The following is a 20,274-nucleotide window of genomic DNA, read 5'->3' as shown; positions in this document are numbered from 1 at the left end:
AAAATAGGAGGAGAACTCATTCATTCATTTTCTACCGCTTTTCCTCACGAGGGTCGCAGGGGTGCTGGAGCCTATCCCAGCTGTCTTTGGGCAAGAGGCGGGGTACACCCTGGACTGGTGGCCAGCCAATCACAGGGCACATATAGACAAACAACCATTCACACTCACATTCATATATATGGACAATTTGGAGTCGCTAATTAACATAGCATGTTTTTGGAATGTGGGAGGAAACCGGAGTACCCAGAGAAATAGTGCCAAATGATCGTACAGACCAAAGTGAAGTAGTTATCATGGTGACTGGTGTGTGTGTGCAGATGGTGGTGGTAGCCGACGACGTTCACGAGTATGCAGCAGCACTGAAGGACACGGAGGAGAAGATCGCACGATGCCCCACGAGAGTAAGGAACATCCTGCGTGCTTGGTGGGCAGGCAGATGTTCCGCATGTTCACACTTCTGAGCGTGTTGCGTTGCTCCTGCAGAGGTCAGACATCCTGGAGGAGCTCCAGAAGAGTCAGAAGGTGTTTGCTGAGAAGTTGAACCACCTGAGCAGGAGACTGGCCTGGATCAACGCCACCATCTACTCTAAGGTGTGTGTGCGTGTTGTTGAAGAACACACCATGTGTGCATACTACGTTTGTGTTGTGTATCTAGGAGAAGATGTTGGACATCTACTGGCTGCTGTGTGTGTGTATACGCACCATCGAACACGCAGACAACACAGGCTCATTGTTCGCCTTCACGCCGGAGTTGTACCTCAACGTCGCCATGAATGCGTACAGCGCTCTGAAGAATTACTTCAGTCCAGCCAGCAGCATGGAGGAACTACCAGGTGACACCCTCAGCTTCCTGTTTGACAGCAGCGCCACACCCGCATCACCGTTGTAATCACGCTGATGTCCCGCCAGGCTACGAGGAAACTTTGACTCAGCTGGCTGCCATCCTCTCCAAGCACTTTGCAGACCCACGCATTGTTGGAACAGGTAAACAGGAAGTGCGATATAAAAAGCTTCCTGTGTGACACGTACTTATTACAAACGTTCAAGGGAAAATCTGCTCTCAGCTGCAAAATAGATGAGAAACCAGACAGGTTCTTTGAGAATAATAATACATGGACATGGACTGATGGCCAGCCAATCACAGGGCACATATAGACAAACAACCATTCACACTCACATTCATACCTATGGACAATTTGGAGTCGCTAATTAACCTAGCATGTTTTTGGAATGTGGGAGGAAACCGGAGTACCCGGAGAAAACCCACGCATGCACGGGGAGAACATGCAAACTCCACACAGAGATGGCCGAGGGTGGAATTGAACCCTGGTCTCCTAGCTGTGAGGCTAACCACTCGACCGCCGTGATGCCCCCAAATAAATATAATTGTGTAATTGTATTTATCTTTCTCCATTTCATATAGCAAAAAAATGTCACACATTAGTGGCAAGTGGTGATTAATCATGATTAATTAATTTGAAAATAGCTTAATTTGATTAAATTTTTTAACCATTTGACAGTACAAATTAACTTTCGTCTGTAGCTTCTTTTTTTTATTTTGCCTTTTTTTAATGTCAGGACCAAGTACTGTGAGTACTTTTCGACAGGGTGCTCGATGAGTGACACATGCGTACGCAAATGAGACCGCTATGTTTTTGGAATGTGGTAGGAAACCTGAGTACCCGGAGAAAACCCACGCATGCACGGGGAGATCATGCAAACTCCACACTCTCAGCTGAGAGTGGAATCGAACTCGGGTTTCCTAGCTGTGAGACTTGCGTGCTAACCACTCGACTACCGTGCAGTCCATACAAGACTGTTTATGCTTAGTCAATATAGGAAGGCACATAACCCACCCCGGTTAGACTCGCATGCTGAGACAACCTAGGCTATTTGAATCAGGTAATAAGCATGTGGTGGACTTGCATTGGAGACGAGGCTTCTAACCTTGAGCAGTATTATTGTGTACTAATATTAATATGATAAACACAAATGCAGCTGTTTTGACACTGAGCCAGTGAGAAAGTTCTTGTGTGAATATTCCTGCAGACATCAAAGATTCACTGATGCAGGCGCTCGCCAGCTACGTCTGCTACCCCCAATCCCTGAGGGCGGTGGAGAGGATTCCGGAGGAGCAGTGAGTGCGGCCCACATGGTGGTCACGTGTCTTCAGACTCTTTGCCCACGTCACCTTGCGGTGTGTTTCAGACGCGTCGCCATGATGAGGAACCTGCTGGCGCCGTACGAGCAGAGACCCTGGGCCCAGACCAACTGGATTCTTGTCAGGCTGTGGAGGGTGAGTGTCGCGAAGCACGTGTACCACGCGAGCCGGGGCCGTGGACGCCGTCATGGAAGGCGTGTGCCGTGTCTTGCAGGGTTGCGGTTTTGGCTACCGGTATACTCGCTTGCCTCACCTGCTGAAGACCAAACCTGAAGACGCCAACCTTCCCAGCCTCCAGAGTACGCTAATGCAGGTTTACCACATGTTGCCATGGTGATGATGACCATCCCTCATCAAAAGAAATCCATGATGCTTTTTCCACCTCTTTATGGAAACACTCCCTCATTGTTTTCCTCATCAATGATGGGAACTTTCTTGGTGAATCAGTCATGTTGTCATGATGATGCTACAGTTACCGAGAGCATGGAAATAGGCCAGTCAGGCATGAGTTATGCGTGATTGATTTTTGTTCCTGCATGTTTGTGCTTCCTGCACGGTGATGCATGTTTTTCTTCTTTGCATGCGATGCAGGGGATTTGTCCATTGCTAGTTTCCAAAGTAAGTTCTTCTATTTTCAGCAATCCTGTTAGTTTCCTATGGAAGCCGGTTTCCGCCACTGAAAGAAAAAAAATACAGCGATTGCAAGGTGAAATTATGAGATAAAAAGTCATAATTATGACATTAAAAGTCAAATCTTTTACATTAAAAGTCATAATTATGCAATAGGCAGATCGCAATTATGAGATGAAGTCTAAATTCCGAGATGCACATGTGCAGTTTGTATTTTATAATAGAAATTTTTAACTCAAAATTTTGATTGTCTGTCTTTTTTCATTTCATAAATATGATTTTCCTATCCTAGGGTCTAATAAAAACGGCTCCAAAAGTCCTGTCCAATAACCGTGCAAAAACTCTAAATTCTGAGATGCACATGTGCAGTTTGTATTTTATAAGAGAAATTTTTAGCTCAAAATTTTGATTGTCTTTTTTCGTAAATATGATTTTCCTATCCTAGTGTCTAATAAAAACGGCTCCAAAAGTCCTGTCCAATAACCTTGCAATAAACCGTGCAATAACCATGCAATAAACCCATGACTTGTACTGCTGTAAACCTGAAATGTCCTCTTGTGGGACTAATCAGACATATTATATTATATTATGGCGAGCTGATAATATTTGACTTTCTATTTATTATCAAAATTTCTACTATTTCTACATAATTATGACTTTTTAATATGATCATTTTAACTTTTAGCTTAGTCTGGATTATTTTGTTTCTCTTTCAGTATTGGAAAAACAATCTTCCATAGTTTTCTTTTTCCGCTTTGCATTTGTACAATTGTTATTCCCGCCCTGTGTGCCATCATCATCAGAGTCCACTTCCAACCTTTAGCGTACGTACATACTAGGGGGCGACACGGTCGACGAGTGGTTAGCGCGCAGACCTCACAGCTAGGAGACCAGGGTTCAATTCCACCCTCAGCCATCTTCTGTGTGGAGTTTGCATGTTCTCCCCGTGCATGCATGGGTTTTTTCCGGGTACTCCGGTTTCCTCCCACATTCCAAAAACATGCTAGGTTAATTAGCGACTCCAAATTGTCCATAGGTATGAATGTGAGTGTGAATGGTTGTTTGTCTATATGTGCCCTGTGATTGGCTGACGACCAATCCAGGGTGTACCCCGCCTCTCGCCCCAAAACAGCTAGAATAGGCTCCAGAACCCACCGCCACCCTCATGAGGATAAACGGTAGAAAATGAATGAATGATTCGGTTGAGCTGGTTTCATAATTATACCTTTTGAGTGTTAAGTTGGTGTGTGATGAGTTTAGTGTTCTTAGTAAGAACACTAACACATTCCAAAAACATGCTAGGTTAATTGGCGACTCCAAATTGTCCATAGGTATGAATATGAGTGTGAATGGTTGTTTGTCTATATGTGCCCTGTGATTGGCTGGCGACCAATCACCAGCTGGGCGGGGGATGATGCTTCAAGCACATCAGTTCCTTTCTTCCTGGTGGCAGGACAGAGTTGGCCTATTCGACGTAACAACACCCCCCCCCCCATTCCCCCCACCCACCACCCCCAAGGACACCTGTCATCGCCTTTCCTGAGACTTCACAGTGATAGCATCCATCCCTGATTGCTGATTCTAGATGTTTGCGTCCACTGTGCTTTGGGACCCACACTCAGGGGGTCTGTCTGTCCTCTCTCGTCTGATTGGTTTAGAGCCGTGTCCCTCGCTGCTGCTGCAGAGACACATGGCCCAGCTGCTGAGTGTGGACAAAGACATGGCCGCCTCCTTCCTCAACAGCGTTCTCAACCAGCTCAACTGGGCTTTTTCCGAGTTCATCGGCATGATCCAGGAGGTGAGGACACACCTGATGATGCTGGTTCCACAGTACACCTTCTTCTTCTCCTTGCAGATCCAGCAGGCGGCCGAGCGTCCGGAGAGGAACTTTGTAGATACGCGTCAGCTGAAGGTGACGTTATTAACCACACCGTGATTGACAATGTCACCTCAATGACTTCCTGCACATGCCAGGTGTGCGCCACTTGTTTTGACCTGTCCGTCAGTCTACTGAGGGTTCTGGAGATGACGGTCACTCTGGTTCCAGAGATCTTTTTGGACTGGTCCCGTCCGTCCGCCGAGCTCCTGCTTCGCCGGCTGGCTCAGGTGAGTCACACGGGACATTTACCCCTTTCACACTGTAGCGAATTCTGGTCTTGGTTCTGGGTTAAGTGAGTGCTCGAGTCTGGTGTGGACCCCTGTAACTTAATTTAGCTTTTAACTCTTGCTCCTAGTATACTCTTTTTTTAACCTTTGAACTTGACTTTTATCTAATGATTATTTTATACCCTATACCAGGGGTCTCAAACTCAATTTACCTGGGGGCCACTGGAGCTAGGGTCTGGGCGAGGCTGGCCCGCATCAGGTTTTCAAAAAAAAAAAAAAATGCATTTATTAAAAACAGAAAAATGAATAAACTTAGCTTTGGTTCCGATTTTCTACAATAAAAGCTCTGATAAAACATTCCACTGTTCTCAAATATCTTACTTTTTATTTTTCTACACAAAATAAGATCAAGAATAAAGAAAATCAATCAATCAGTAATAAATATAATAATAATAAAACGGCAAATAATTAAAAAATAATTAAAAATAATTCAATTATATATAGTTGGTGGGTAGACAAATTATTTTTTTCAGATTAAAATGAACAAAGCATTATTAGAGCCCTGTAGACATGACAAAACATGACTATAGTCACATTTATACTCTTTTTATTTACAACATATTGCGCAACTGCAGGGTCTTGAGACACATCTAGCTAACTCGCAAACTAGAGAGCTAGCGTCCTAAACGGTAGCCTGCAAGTTATTTCCTTTAAACTTAAATAGCCAAAAACTTACCACTTCCACACAGATAGGGAGGATAACTATTAACAGTTATTTAACCTTTAACATGAACATGAATCAAACGTAATAATTTTTTCTGGGTACATGATACCATACAGCATCCATATCAAACTTGCGCGGGCCGCACTAACATTAAACTTTCATATCAAGGCGGGGGCCTCAAACTAGTGTCCTGCGGGCCACATTTGGCCACGTGTTTGAGACCCCTGGATTATGGGATGCACTCAATTGTAATCTGATGCATTTTCAAATGAAATATAACCATTACCATATAAGATGGCTCCTTTTATTTTGATAATGGTATATTCCGAATAAACAAGCCTTCTTCTGTCCTGCAGCTGCTGAACCAGGTGCTAAATAGAGTGACCGCAGAGAAGAACCTTTTTGACCGCGTCGTCAACTTGAGATTGCCAGGTACACGCACACACAGATGCCAGTCTAAAAGTGCCCTTAAGCAAGGCAATAGACAACCCACCCTTGACGCCCTCCAAATGATTTTAAGGAATAGGCTATGTGTGTTTCAGGTCTGGAGAGTGTCGATCACTACCCCATCCTGGTGGCTGTCACAGGCATCTTGGTTCGAGTCCTGGTGGATGGCGACCGTCAAGGGTGAGACCTTTTTTCCTTTTTCTCCACTCTCAATTTCCCTCAAGTATCGTTCAGACGTGTAAGCTCCTCGTCAGGCGCACGTCCATATCGGCTTTCTGTCCAGTTGTTTTGAGCATGAGTGTGGTCCCATGTGCACCGAGCGCGTGCTGCAACTGTTGATGTCGTTTCAACACACCCACCCCTCCACTGTCATCTGCTGACAAAACACTGTTAGTATGCTTTAAATGTGGCCACACACACACACACACACACTCACACTCACACTCCAGTGTGTGCCTGTTTCATGGTCATAGTGCTTTGTCGGCATGCAGCATGAAGGAACTTCAATACAAGCTGTAACAACACGGTGAGAATAAGCTGACATGAGGCTCTTCTCATGACATGATGATGATGTCGGCATCAAGTGCTTTGGTACAGAAAGAAATAACATGGAAGCAGCAAAAATTAAGATCAAGTCAAAAGTTTTGAGAGAAAAAAAGTCATTTTACGAGAATAATGTAATCTCAGGAGGAAAACAATAGCATCATTTTACTAAAATTTGTTTGTGGGAAAAATTATGTTATGAGAATGAGGAAAAATTCACAATATGAGTACGTGTTAGTCATAATATAATAAACTCATAATATGAGTTTTAGAAGCACAGTTGAAATATTTAAGAAGATTCAACAATATTTTTTTAAATGATGAAATGTATGAGAAACAAACAAAATAAAGTTGTTATATATGAGGAAATATATGGTGTTACGTGTTAGTCATAATATAATAAACTCAGAATATTCTTTCATTCATTCATTTTCTACCGCTTTTCCTCACGAGGGTCGCGGGGGGTGCTGGAGCCTATCCCAGCTGTCTTCGGGCGAGAGGCGGGGTACACCCTGGACTGGTCGCCAGCCAATCACAGGGCACATATAGACAAACAACCATTCACACTCACACCTATGGACAATATGGAGTCGCCAATTAACCTAGCATGTTTTTTTTGGAATGTGGGAGGAAACCCACGCACGCATGGGGAGAACATGCAAACTCCACACAGAGATGGCAGAGTGTGGAATTGAACACTGGTCTCCTAGCTGTGAGGTCTGTGCGCTAACCACTCAACCGCCGTGCCGCCCCCAAATAAATATAATTGTGTACTTTTCATTTATCTTTCTCCATTTCATATAGCAAAAAAAATTCACACATTAGTGGCAAGTGGTGATTAATCATGATTAATTAATTTGAAAATAGATTCATTTGATTAAAAATTTTAACCATTTGACAGTACAAATTAACTTTCGTCGGTAGCTTTTTTTTTTTGCCTTTTTTTAGAAAATTTACAAGATGATAGTTGAAATATTTTGGGGGAAGCAGCATCGGAAATGGAAAAAAAACAGATGTAATTTTGCAAAATCAGTCAAAATATTAAGAGAAAAAAATCTTAATCTAACTGAAAAAAGTGGCAATTTTTGAGAATAAACTGGTAATATTATGAGGAACAACTGTCATTTTAGAAGCATGGAGTTGAAATATTTAAGAATATTCAAATTTTTTTTAAATGATGACATGTATGAGAAACAAACAAAATAAAGTTGTTAATAATGGGAAATGTATGGTGAAAAAGTTAAAATATTTTGGCAATAAAATCAAAGTATTGCAGGAATGAAGTCGTCTACATTATGAGAAGAAAATTTACAAGATGATAGTTGAAATATTTTGGGGGAAGCAACATCGGAAATGGAAAAAAAAACAGATGTAATTTTGCAAAAGTAAAGTCATTATGAGAAGAAAATTTACAAAGTTAATTCAAGAGGACTGTTGAAATAGTTTGGAAATTAAAAATAAAACAGCAAATACGACAACGCTAGTATTGCAGGTATAAAGTATTTTCTTGTTGAAGTACAGTATATAACTGTAACAGTATATAAAGTATCACCATATGGGAGTCTCATGTCCACATCTTTATTAATTCCACAAGATTCAACGTAAATATATTTATAATATATTTGTTACATGCAATACAAATACATACGTGCAATATTGGACCATAACAAGACAGCGTACGAAAACCACGGCAACCCAAATCATGTTGGAAACCCGAGATTTGATTGTAAACAAATAACGATTTTTCTCCATGACATTGTTGGAGGTTTTGGATCTTCTGTGGCGTCTGATTGGAGCAACAGTTGCGCGTGCTCATTTATGTGTGAACGTGATGCCGACTCGCTGCTCTCTCACGTTCCCCTCCTGGCGTCCCTGCTGCTCTCCCGGCCTCTCAGCAGCCAAAGTGAAGTGGTGAGGTTTGGATGAGAGCGCTGGCGGAGAGTGTGGTGCATGATGGGACACACACAGGAAGTCTCTCTGTGCCTTTAATGGACGTTGCATGGCTAGGAGTCGCTATAAAGAATCAGTGTGTCAGCATCATGCCATCGTGCCAGGTGACTCTTAAGGAGGGGTTTCAACTGGTGGGTCGGGACCCAAAAGTGGGCGGCGGATCCATTCTGGGTGGGTTGCTGATAGCAAGACAAAAATTACATAAAAATATGGAATATACAAATAATGTCTGACTTATTTCCAAGCCATATTGAGTCGTAATTTAGTCATCTTCCTCCTCATTTACTTGACAAAATGTCATAATAAATTCCTTTAAAATGCACTTTGGACATTATTACATAATTATGTGTATTAATGTTTTAAAAGATAACAAATGACTTGAATAAAGACCAAAAATTAATAACTTTTAAAAGCGTAATAAAGAATAAAAAATACAAATCAATAATTCTTTTATTAAAAGTGACATTTTTTTTTACTAAAATGGAAAAACACATAAATGTTTAATGACTTAAAAACACAAACAAATCACAAGTAATAAAAATATAATAAAAACATAAAATAATATAATAAAAATAAAATGAAATGGGTTGAAAATTAAATAAAATATGCCTTAAGAGTCTACAGAATAGAATAGAAATTAATATAAGAAATGACAAAAACATTTTAAAAAAGGAAGTGACTTAAAAGCATGAAAATAATGGAAATAAATACAAAGTTTAAATGACTAAAATGAAAAAAAATAACAATTACTTCAATAAAAACACAAACAAAAATAAAATTATAAAAAATACGAATTAGATAAGTAAAAATGTGCAAATAAAATGCCTTTAAAAGTGTAGAGGAAAATAAAAAAAATATAAAACATTTTTTTAACAAATAAATGAGTTAAAAGCATAACAATAATGGAAATAAATAGAAATTCTAAATGACTAAAATAAAAAAATTAAATGAAAATAACAATTACTTCAATAAAAACACGAAAAATAAAAATAACAAAAATGATAAAAAATACAAATTAGATGGGTAAAAAGATGCAAATAAAATGCCTTTAAAAGTGTAGAGGAAAATAAAAATTAATAAAACATTTTTAAAAAACAAATGAGTTAAAAGCATAACAATAATGGAAATAAATAGAAATTTTAAATGACTAAAATAAAAATTTAAGGAAAATAACAATGAATTAAAAAGTACAGAAAAATACATAGCAAAGTACAGAAAAAATAAACATTAAGAACATTTCAATTAAATAATAAAAATTAATAAATGGAAATTAATTGAAGTTTTGAATGACTTCAAGTGTACATAATTCAAAGTGTAAAAAAATATATATAACTGATAAAAATAACTTCAAGTGTAAAAAAAAAAAAAAAAAAAAAATAGAACCCTGGTGTAAAGACTTGCAATGGGGCTGCCGTTTCAACTTATTGTTTAATGGCGTGTCAGTGTGCAGCTTTTTAGGCTCCCCCGTGCACGTGGCGAGCGTACATTACTGCTGTGCACTTTCCACTTTGGGCTGATCGAAGTCCATCAAGGACTCCTCTTTGGACTTCCATCAGGATGCCCACATGTAATGTACTTATTGATCTGGACTCATCAGCAACATGACTTTGCACACTTGGCCATCCTGCTGACTCTGCACCAACATCATCACCACCACCACCACCATCATCTTCTATACTATCTGACCATGGAAGCCGCACATCGCATCATAACTGGATACTCATTGAATGTTTTCAGTTGTCACACTGCAGATATGTGAGATTGGATGTTCTGATCCAGTCTGTCACCACACAGTCACAGGAACAGCATCAACGCTGTAGCCATGGCAACAAACTGCAGGAGGCCAATGCTAATTACTGGAACCATTCTTATTGCACTTGTGTTCCGGGCTCTGTCGCTTGTGAACGTGCACCCAAGTGGCACACGGTTTACCTGAGTAGGACCCTTTGACCAGGAGGTGCCCCCGAACAGCCGCGGGTCATCTTCCGGACTCATTCCTAAGAATGCAGCACAGGTGCAGCCTGCTGCGCTAATAGTTTCTGGCGTGTTTGCTTGTAATCAATGAGCGAGGCGGTGCTCCAGTTGGACTGCGACCAGGATTCCAATGCATTCCACAGCATGAAAAAAAAATGCCCAAACTAACCTCGGGCGAGAGGCAGAGTACATCCTGGACTGGTGGCCAGCCAATCACAGGGCACATATTGACAAACAACCATTCACACTCACATTCATACCTATGGACAATTTGGAGTCCTAGCAAGTTTTTGGAATGTGGGAGGAAACCGGAGTACCCGGAGAAAACCCACTCGTGCACGGGAAGAACATGCAAACTCCACACAGAGATGGCCGAGGGTGGAATTGAACCCTGGTCTCCTAGCTGTGAGGTCTGCGCGCTAACCACTCGACCGCCGTGCCGCCCCCAAATAAATATAATTGTGTAATTTTATTTATCTTTCTCCATTTAAAATGTGCATATTTCACACATTAGTGGAAAATGGTGATTAATCATGATTAATTCATTTGAGGGAAAAATTAGATTAATTAGATTAATTAACTTTGAAAATTATTTTATTTTGCCTTTTTTTATGCCGCAACCAAGTACTGTGCGTACTTTTCGACAGGGTGCTCGATGAGAAGAGTGACACATGCGTACGCAAATGAGACCAAAAAAAGTTGTCGCTAGGCACTTTATTGAAAAAGACAATCGAGAGGGGTGTGGATACTGGCTAAATATGTGAGCAATAAAGCCAAAACAATGTACTAATTACACATTCAAAGACAGTCCCGTGATAATGTGTTTATGAGTCAGGGCCAGCAGGTAGCACCAACACAGCCTGTTAATGGCCATGCTTCATCTGCCCATCATCTCCATGTCTCTGGACTACGAACAAAGACAACACCCCCCCCCCCCCCCCCACAACAAAAAAACACACATGCATGGCGCCCCCGTCTTGCCCAGCGTGAAAATCAATGGTGCTAATTATTGTCCATTACTGGAGGCTGGAAGACCAGAGGAGCCGTGAGCAGTCGGCGTAGATTAGATTGTGGGCGGCGCTGATTAGCTTAGCAGCGCTCGGAGCCTCTTGTTGTCTTTGGCGGACATGAGCTCAGCCTGCTGGGATCTTTATTGCTTTATTTGCTCTTATTGCTCGTGTGCCGCGCCGGCTCAGCGGGGAGGATCCTTTTTCAGGATGTAGCCTGATCCCAATCAGTCCGGAAGGCTTCCCCTTCATGTGGAACCAGAAGAAGCCCGTGCTAATGCTATACGATAGTAAATGTAAATCTATTCTTCCCTTCCAGCTTCCATAGCAAAGTTTCTTCCGAAAGGGATACTTTATTGATTGATGCAACTTATCGAGCGACTGTCACTGAAAATAGTGGCGTGCCGGTGTTGCTGCTGGATGGCTTTCATCCCTCAGGATTGGCTTTCACTGTCGGTCGACCTTCCATCGCTGAATCATTTTCTCTGGGAAAACGCCACCAGCCCATGCTGACTCGGCACTTTCCCCCGTCACCATCTATCACGCACAGGAGCGAAAACGGCAGTAAATCACGAGCGGCCTCCGCTGGTTGTGTGCACGCTGTTCCAAAATGGCGGACACAGCTTCGTCATGCAACACTAAAGTTGGGCGTATTCGCCAATGATAATGATAATGATGATGTAATATTCAATTAGTGTTGATCATCTTTAGCTCCGCTTCCTTGCGAACTTGCTTGTGCGACAGCTTTGACCACGTGATTGGTCATGTGACACGCCGAACGTACGCGTCGTATCGCCGTGGCCAAGGAGCACGTTTTCCCGTCTTGTCCCGCTGTGTTTCCATGGAAACAGGGGAGCAGCACTCCGGGTGGGCGGAGGAAGTCAGAATGAAGAGAAAGCAGTCGCGCTGACGGTGGACGAGCGGGGGGGCATCCAGACAGAGTAGAGCTCAAACCCACGCACCTGGAAGACAGCGTTACACGTTACACTCTAAGAAAGATGACGTCAGCGTCAAGTCAAGGCAATTATTGAGGGTCAAGTCCCTGTTTGATTGACAGCACCCTTAGGCCGTGCCCTTTCTTGACATCAGATGGGGGGGGGTGTCTTTCTCATCGACGGCAACTCTAGGAGCATATCTCTGTGGCTTAGTCACAAGCTAAGCGATGCTAATGAGTCTCCTTTGCTGTGATGTGAAGTCAAATATTGAAAAATATAAAAAATAATTAAAATAATTTTAAATTATAATAATTAAAATAAAAATAATTAAAATAATAATAATTAAATTATAATAATTATAATTTAAAAATATATATATTTTTTGTGGTTGACCACATTGTATTATCGGTCAAAAAATATGCACATACATATTTCTTGTCCAAACGATTTTCAACCATAAAAATGGTAAGTGAAATAATAAATATAAGGCATTCAGAAGACACATTCAAAGACGGGATGATATGTAGTATTATACGCTGGTCGGTGAAACATGCTATGCTAACAGACAGTCACAGTCAGTGATGTCTACTAAATTGGGTAATAGGAGTATAAAGGCAACTATAGGGGTGTTATTTCTTGTCTGGAGTGCTCCAGTAGTGTTAGAAGGTGTATTTAGAAGGTGATAAATAGGTTCGAAATATGAAAATATTTGTTTATAAAGAAGGACTTATCAAAGTTGTGTCTGGAACCGATTAACCGACAGAAATTAGGGATTACTGTATTTAATTCCTGAAAGTACTGCTGTCCCAAATCCATTTCTTACCAAAAATATCAATATCAATATATAATATCAATATCCACTTCCTCTTCTCTCCTTTTTAAGGGTGAACTGCAACCACTGGAGTTAGCCCCTCCCCTTCCCCTACGTTGCCAAGATAGTGGTGATTGAGGGTAGTTAGGATCCTTGCCTGCACACCCAGCCTTTTGAGATGTTTTGAGTACAACAAGTGGGTACTGCATTTCGACCGTACTTGTCAGTGTACTACATGTATACGCTGAATGCTGAAAGTACACTAATGGAAACCCGGCCTGGATGAGATGAACAAATATGACAGTGAAGCAGGTCTGCACTTTGTCCGCCTACTTGTGTTACTGCTGAGGACACGATGGCGTCGCGCGCGCGCACACATACACACTAACATCTATTAATAGCGTGACTTCCTGGAAAGCCCACGGACCCTTCGTGATGGTGGACAGAGATGTGCATGTGACCGCATGCTGCAGCACGTCGTTGAAAAAGTGTCTTTGTATTTACGCTGCTGACTGCTGAATATTTGATGAGATAGATTTTAGAGAGCAACGTCTGGCTGATGGAGAGTAGAAAGGTTTTACGCTTGAGCAAAGACGATAATATCAGCACGCAGATGATGATCATGTTTGATTTCTTGATCTATGATGTCGATGCTGTGCCGCAGACGTGGTGCTTGTGATTGTGTGAAAAGTGTTCTGTGTCATTGTCATGCACTTCCATTCACAATAACAAGCAGGGACGTCCATAGTACTTTATTCGGACACAAAGACAGACAGGAAGTGGAGGTAGTGCAGGGAAGATGCAGTGAGTACAGTGAAAGCATCCAAACAGACAAGTCTTCATTTATTTATGTCCCTCTTGTGCTCCTCGGTGAAAGTTGCATTTGGCAATGAAAGCCGAGCTTCTGTTTTTACAAAAAAAAGCTCCTCTACTGGACAACATTAGATGCGTGACACAGTGTCCGTGTGACAGGAAGTTACACAAAAGGTTTTAAAGGTTTCATTTGGGACCAGAAGCCCCCTACCCCGACTTGTTAGTGTGGCCATCTTTGGTGTTGCATCGGTCACAGTGTGATTGGTCCTTGGCCGGACAAACAGGAAGAAGGCAAAGCAAAGGTGCTGCTTGTGTTGTCATGACACAGGGGTGGTGATGGTGGTGATGGTGGTGATGGTGGCGACGGTGGCAGGGAGTCCTGTTGCTATGGCAACACGAGGGGCGTGTCCAGGAACACGTCCTGCTTTGGCTGCTGCTCGGGTTCCAGAAGTAAACCCGGCCCTACGTGTCCCACCCCGAGCCTGCCGTTTTGTTGCTCTCTGATTGGCTCCAAAAAGACCACATGTTTGTTGGTACTCACCTTGCGGCCCGGGCCCTCCGTGGTGGCGGGTGGGGTGGGGCTGAGAATGGAGGACTGGCCGCTCTCTACCCCGGCCTCGTTGGCCGCGCCGGAGGTGGCGGGGGGTGTCGCTTTGTTGCAGTGGGGGCATCTGCAGGGTGTAAGGTACAGGTACATGAGCACCAGAAGCAGACTGACCACGCAGCCCAGCAGGGTGGTGAATCCGGTGTTGAAAGACTCGTGAGTCTCGATGGCGTCGTGCGGCACCACCGTCACGTTGACTTCCTGCGTCTGGTTGCGCTGATGCGTCCCGTCCAGAGCCATGCACCAGTAGATCCCAGAGTCCTCCGCTCGGGCCGCTGTAATCTCCAGACTCCCGTTGGCAAACATCTTCAGAGAGCCGTTGTTGCCAGGTGGCGCCACGTACTCCTGATTGGGGGAAACCCAGAAGAACGTGACATGTCTTCCCGTCAGGGTGGTGGCACAGTGGAGCAGCAACGCCGCCCCGGCGCTCACAGCAACACTGCTCTGCTGCTCCCTGAGTTGCGCCGTCATGGCGGTCAAGTTGCACTGGTGGAAGAAGCCGCCATGCTGGAAGAAGCGCACAGTGCCTTGTTGCATCCCGTACACCCGGCAGGTGTGATCTTGCCGGAAGTCCGTCACGGACGCGAAGCCTCTCTCCTCCCAGACACGGAACATTCGGAATGTGGCGCAGTCGCACACCAGCATGTTGTTGTGAAGGTAGAGTCCCTGCTGGAGTCTGCTGGGGAGGTTTGATAAGTACTCCAGGGGCAGCTTCCGCAGGTGGTTTGAGGACAGGTCCAGCATGGCCAGCTGAGGGTGGCTGTGGTCTTGAACGGAGAAGAAAGGGAAGTCGGCGAGTCGGTTGTGGCTGAGGTAGACCCTGCGGAGGCCACCCAGTACTGCCAGTGCGCCGCTCTCCACTTGAACCATGCGGTTGTTGAAGAGCAGCAGCTCCTCCAGTCCAGGAATTTCCTGGAAGTAGTGTTGCTCCAGAACCCTCAGCTTGTTGGACGACAGGTCTAGGTGGCGCAGAAGACCTCCAGAGGAGTTTCCAAAGGTGCCCGGCTGGATGGTTGTGAGCTGGTTGTGCGCCAAGCGTAATGTCTGCAGACGGAACAGTCCCCCAAAGCTGCCACCCTTCAGATGAATCAAGCGATTATGGCTGAGGTCCAGAGTGACAGCAGAACCGGGGATGCCTACAGGGACGTGGTCCAGCCCCAGTCCGGTGCAACTCAGAATGTCGGAAGCACATAGGCAGCCGACCGTGTGGGAGGAGTTGTGTCCCGACTGGCAGATGCCGACCCGGATGGACGAAACCTGCTGGAGACATCCGAGCAGAACCACGAAGGACCTCCACGATGGGGACAGAAGAGCTGACATGACGCCCCCGGCACCACTGGTCCACTTTCTGTCACAGCAAACTCATTTTTGTATTCTTTATCTCCAAAACAAACATGCATCCTTCAGGGTGAAAGCTTAAATCCAACCCCGGTCGCTCGTGCTGCCGACACCATAAACACTCAACTCAGCGTGTGAGCGTGCTGTCAGCTCTTGTAGAAGTCGCTTTTAACGTCCTGCTGGCAGCACCGCAGCCATCTGGACCGCTCGGAACCGAGCCTGTTGCTGGAGATGGCCGAAAACGGAAAGAAGATAGGACTTGAAGATGCAGTAGAGGGTTCAGATCTCCTGAATAAACGTCTCACTCACTTCAGTTTGCTGGCGTGACCGCGGCGTCACTTGTCGCTGTGCGTCCGCTTCATCTCGCAGGCAGCATGTTTGTGTTTGGGGGAACCTCTGCTCCCGCCCACGGCCCGCCCCAGTGCCGACATCACATGTTGCCAGCCCGCAGCCACCACTCTCTCCTGCTGCTGCCGTCGCCGCCGCCGCTGCCGCCGACACTCACATGCTGGAGCAGCAGGATGCGTCCAGATGTGCTCCACTCAGAGCTGCTTCCATAACTCCTCCCCTTTCTACTCTCTCTCTCTCTCTCTCTCTCTCTCTCTCTCCCCCTCCCTCCTTCTTGTAGTGTTTCTTCTTGTAGCAGTGGCACACTTTGTTGCAAGTGTAAATACACACACACGTACGCACACACGTAGCTTGACACAAACACCAACAGAAGCACAAAATTCCAGATAAATTGAAGCACAAAATTCCAGATAAATTTGTAAAGTGAAGCACGTCACATCATTGATGGGCTCCTGAATCACCGCCTGACCTTTGACTCTGAATAACTATACATGGACGCCACCATGGACGTGTCATTGGGGTCAAATAATACTGTCACGTGAGTGCTTACAGGAAGTAGCGCCTTGATAATGTCTGTGTCACGTCTGTCTCTCCTCTCACAGGACGTCCCGGGCGGCATCCGTGCTGCTGTCGGACCCGTGCTTCCAGCTTCACTCCATCCAGCACCTTCTAGGAGAGGGAGGAGACTCGTGCGGCTCAGCGCCGCCACTGCTTTCCACTGGCAGCCGTCCGGTCGTGAGCGCCCTGGCGTCCTCTGTGGCTCCGCCCCTACCCTCTGCCTCCGGAGCCATCGGCCCGTTGGAGCGTAAACACTTCTCTCTGCACGCATGTAAGTGATGCACACATCATCTTCTTCTTTTTCTGCTTCTGTTTGTCCTTGTTTGGCCACTGGGTGTCAGTAATGTGACATTGATGACATCATTGCCGCAACAGGAAGTACTGTAAAGAAGGAATAATTCCATACATATTATTTATGTATTTTATGTTTTATTTTCTCTTATCTAGTGGTCTAGTGGTTAGCGCACAGACCTCACAGCTAGGAGACCAGGGTTCAATTGCACCCTCTGCCATCTCTGTGTGGAGTTTGCATGTGCATGCGTGGATTTTCTCCGGGTACTCCGGTTTCTTCCCACATTCCAAAAACATGCTAGGTTAATTAGCGACTCCAAATTGTCCATAGGTATGAATATGAGTGGGAATGGTTGTTTGTCTATATGTGCCCTGTGATTGGCTGGCCACCAGTCCAGGATGTACCCCGCCTCTCGCCCGAAGACAGCAATCCTCGTGAGGGGAAAAGCGGTAGAAAATGAATGAATGAATGTCTTCTATATTGGGTAAAATGAATGTAAAAGTCACTATAGGGGTGTTATTTAATGTCTAGAGGGCTCTAATGATGTTTAACAGTGTTTAAAAGTTCAACAGGTTTCTGAATATATTCAGTTTATCAATAAGGATTCCTACTTGGTGGAAATGGATTCATCACAGCAGGTTGTGGAATGAGGGATTACTACTGGATTCAGAATTTTGTAAACGTGTTGATGTCACGGTCAGCTTGATGCAACATTTGGTGTGAAAACGCTTGAATCTTGTATCATCCAGCACGACACATACATGAGCGCCCCCTGCTGCCGTATTAATTGATTGATTGATTGATTGATTGATTGGTTTCTTGTTGGCGTTGGCATCAAGGCATGTGTTTGTATTTTCCCGCCAACAGACAGTGACTACATCAGCCAGGAGGAGAAGCAGAAGGTGGAGCTCATGTTGGCGTTTCTCACTGAAGAATCACAACAGGCTGCGGCCAGCACGGCGGTCAGTGATGTCATCACTTCCTTTGCTGTCAATCATCTTTATGACAGGACTTCCTGTACATACCCGACATGATTATTACCCACTGAATAACTCTTATTGGAGGGCTTTTTTTTGCTGATTTAGTGTCATGTCACGGGGGGAGGTGTGGCCTCAGCAGATCAACACGTCGATTGGAGAGCAGAAAGTCGTTGAAAAAACATAATAATCACGTCAAAAACAGTAATTAATAACTATATTTCCTTGCTCATAGGCCAAATAAAAATGCTGGGCTGCTGGCATGGATGCGATCAAACTCCAGAACAAGCATCCATCGTGTTTTTGGTAGCATGCTGGCAGCAGACGCCATGTTTATGATGGCGTGCCAGTCGCAGGCGCCATCTGGAGCTTCTCCCAAAATTTCCCACTGTTTGAAAACCTGTCGGCGATTCCTTTAAACACCACAACATCCTCACTGTTTAGTTAACAGCTGCCTAAGTTGAATGTAAACACGCGTCAGTGCCATGCTAACAGAAAGTGTCTGTGTGCTGTGTTTTTCAGCCCACAAGCGAGGATGACCTTTGCCCCATCTGCTACGCTCACTCCATCTCGGCCATCTTTGAACCCTGCTCGCACAAGTCCTGCAAGTCAGTCGCCAGCTCGTTATCCCTGTTTGTTGTGTTGCCGCAAAGCATGCTGGGAGTGACCTTGGTGTTTGTGTTTGTGTAGAGCGTGCATCAACCAACACCTGATGAACAACAAGGACTGTTTCTTCTGCAAGGCCACCATCACCGCTGTGGACGATTACTGCAAGCCCACCTCTGCCTAACACACACCAGACTAACGTTCGTTTTGGTAGTCTCTCTCTCTCACACACACACACACACATGTGTGCGCACACTTTCTGCACGAGGAAGCAGGATTTGTTCTTAATGTGACGCTTCCACGCAAACTTCCACGTCTGAGAAGCAGACTATGTCCACATAAAAACACCATCAACCAAGAGGGCATCACAGCCTTTAAAACCCCGCCCATTGGCCAATCAAATGATGTCATCATTTCTGATCATAGATATATGATGAATTCATATTCAGATTCCTAATTCTGCCCGAGTCATCAGTACAGTGACACATTCATCATCGTATTTAAGGGAATAATGATTATTATGACATGATTATTGATTTTAAATCGTATTCTGGACACTTTATGTTGAATTTATCGGCACTTCACTTCAGCCTCCCTAAAATATTCTGTAGCCCGTCGGTACCATTTACACCACATCTTCAAACATTCTGAATTAATTCAATTTTCTTTTTTTTTACACACTCAGAGTGTGTATTACGATTCGTTTTTGCCGAAACAATTCAAGGACCATATTGGTTCATAACAGCCGAAACGATTCAGTCACTTTTTAGCCAAAACTTCAATCAGTCTGACTGAGGTTTTTGTAAGGGAATCAAGTATACATTAATTATGGATATGAACCAACACATAAACAGCAATTCATCTAGTCTGTGATTAATTCTACCTGATAAAACATGATTCCTCATTCACTTCTCTACTCCAAAGTAATCCAGAATTGAGAGCAATTTTGAGAGCAAATTGTTTACATTTTCAAAGATGTTAGATTGATATGTCGTCTGGAATGGCAACATGCTGAGCACAGATAGATGGGAGTTGGATCATAGGAATATAAATCAATACATCGATGTAGTGGATGAACGCCTCGTACACACGTATTTACTTTCCTTACTCTCTCTCTCGCACACACACACACACACACATTACAGATGCCAAGATCAAATCCTCACTAAAACAACTTCTCACTCTGATGTTTTTCCTCCCTCTGGGGTGTCAGCCAGCTGGCATCACACACACACCATTCAGTGTTTAATGTCATAGAACTTGTAGACTGACGTGTGTGTGTGTGTGTGTGTGCGCGTGCATTAAATTATTTATTCAAAACAATACTTTTTTGTCAGGACACTATCATACACATTCTAAACGCTCATTCTGACTACACTAGGTGAGGTGGTATTTGTACACGGGGAGAAAATAAAAGCGAAGGATGGAGGATGCGAGAAAGGGGCATTGA

General features: G+C 44.0%; 2 protein-coding genes across 4 annotated transcripts in view; one reads left to right on the top strand and one right to left on the bottom strand.

Moving 5' to 3' along the window:
- The window catches only part of LOC131105933 (E3 ubiquitin-protein ligase RNF123), a 38,826-nt gene extending 18,584 nt beyond the window's left edge, over positions 1–20,242 (top strand). The window contains exons 25-41 of one of the 3 annotated variants that reach the window (XM_058054455.1): positions 318–401; positions 484–591; positions 656–833; positions 910–984; positions 2,050–2,137; positions 2,209–2,296; positions 2,376–2,460; positions 2,753–2,779; positions 4,450–4,589; positions 4,647–4,703; positions 4,766–4,897; positions 5,978–6,053; positions 6,164–6,248; positions 16,994–17,220; positions 18,109–18,203; positions 18,741–18,826; positions 18,909–20,242. In XM_058054455.1, coding sequence (XP_057910438.1) covers positions 318–401; positions 484–591; positions 656–833; positions 910–984; positions 2,050–2,137; positions 2,209–2,296; positions 2,376–2,460; positions 2,753–2,779; positions 4,450–4,589; positions 4,647–4,703; positions 4,766–4,897; positions 5,978–6,053; positions 6,164–6,248; positions 16,994–17,220; positions 18,109–18,203; positions 18,741–18,826; positions 18,909–19,008 — 1,731 coding nt within the window. In that variant the 3' untranslated portion in view covers positions 19,009–20,242. The remainder of the gene's footprint in view (positions 1–317; positions 402–483; positions 592–655; positions 834–909; positions 985–2,049; positions 2,138–2,208; positions 2,297–2,375; positions 2,461–2,752; positions 2,780–4,449; positions 4,590–4,646; positions 4,704–4,765; positions 4,898–5,977; positions 6,054–6,163; positions 6,249–16,993; positions 17,221–18,108; positions 18,204–18,740; positions 18,827–18,908) is intronic. The other 2 variants (XM_058054453.1, XM_058054456.1) reach the window with 2 other exon arrangements.
- Positions 14,026–16,495, bottom strand: amigo3 (adhesion molecule with Ig-like domain 3). The gene is made up of 2 exons (XM_058054461.1): positions 16,353–16,495; positions 14,026–16,268 (listed from the first exon to the last, which is right to left on the bottom strand). The coding sequence occupies exon 2, from the start codon at positions 16,023–16,025 to the stop codon at positions 14,487–14,489; it is 1,539 nt and encodes a 512-aa protein (XP_057910444.1). The 5' UTR covers positions 16,026–16,268; positions 16,353–16,495; the 3' UTR covers positions 14,026–14,486.
- Positions 20,243–20,274: the final 32 nt, after the last annotated feature.

Source organism: Doryrhamphus excisus, chromosome 18 (assembly GCF_030265055.1).
Source record: "Doryrhamphus excisus isolate RoL2022-K1 chromosome 18, RoL_Dexc_1.0, whole genome shotgun sequence".
Classification (NCBI taxonomy): Eukaryota; Metazoa; Chordata; class Actinopteri; order Syngnathiformes; family Syngnathidae; genus Doryrhamphus; species Doryrhamphus excisus.
The sequence above is the reverse complement of the archived record's forward strand: the minus strand, read 5'-3'. Positions and strand labels throughout refer to the sequence as shown.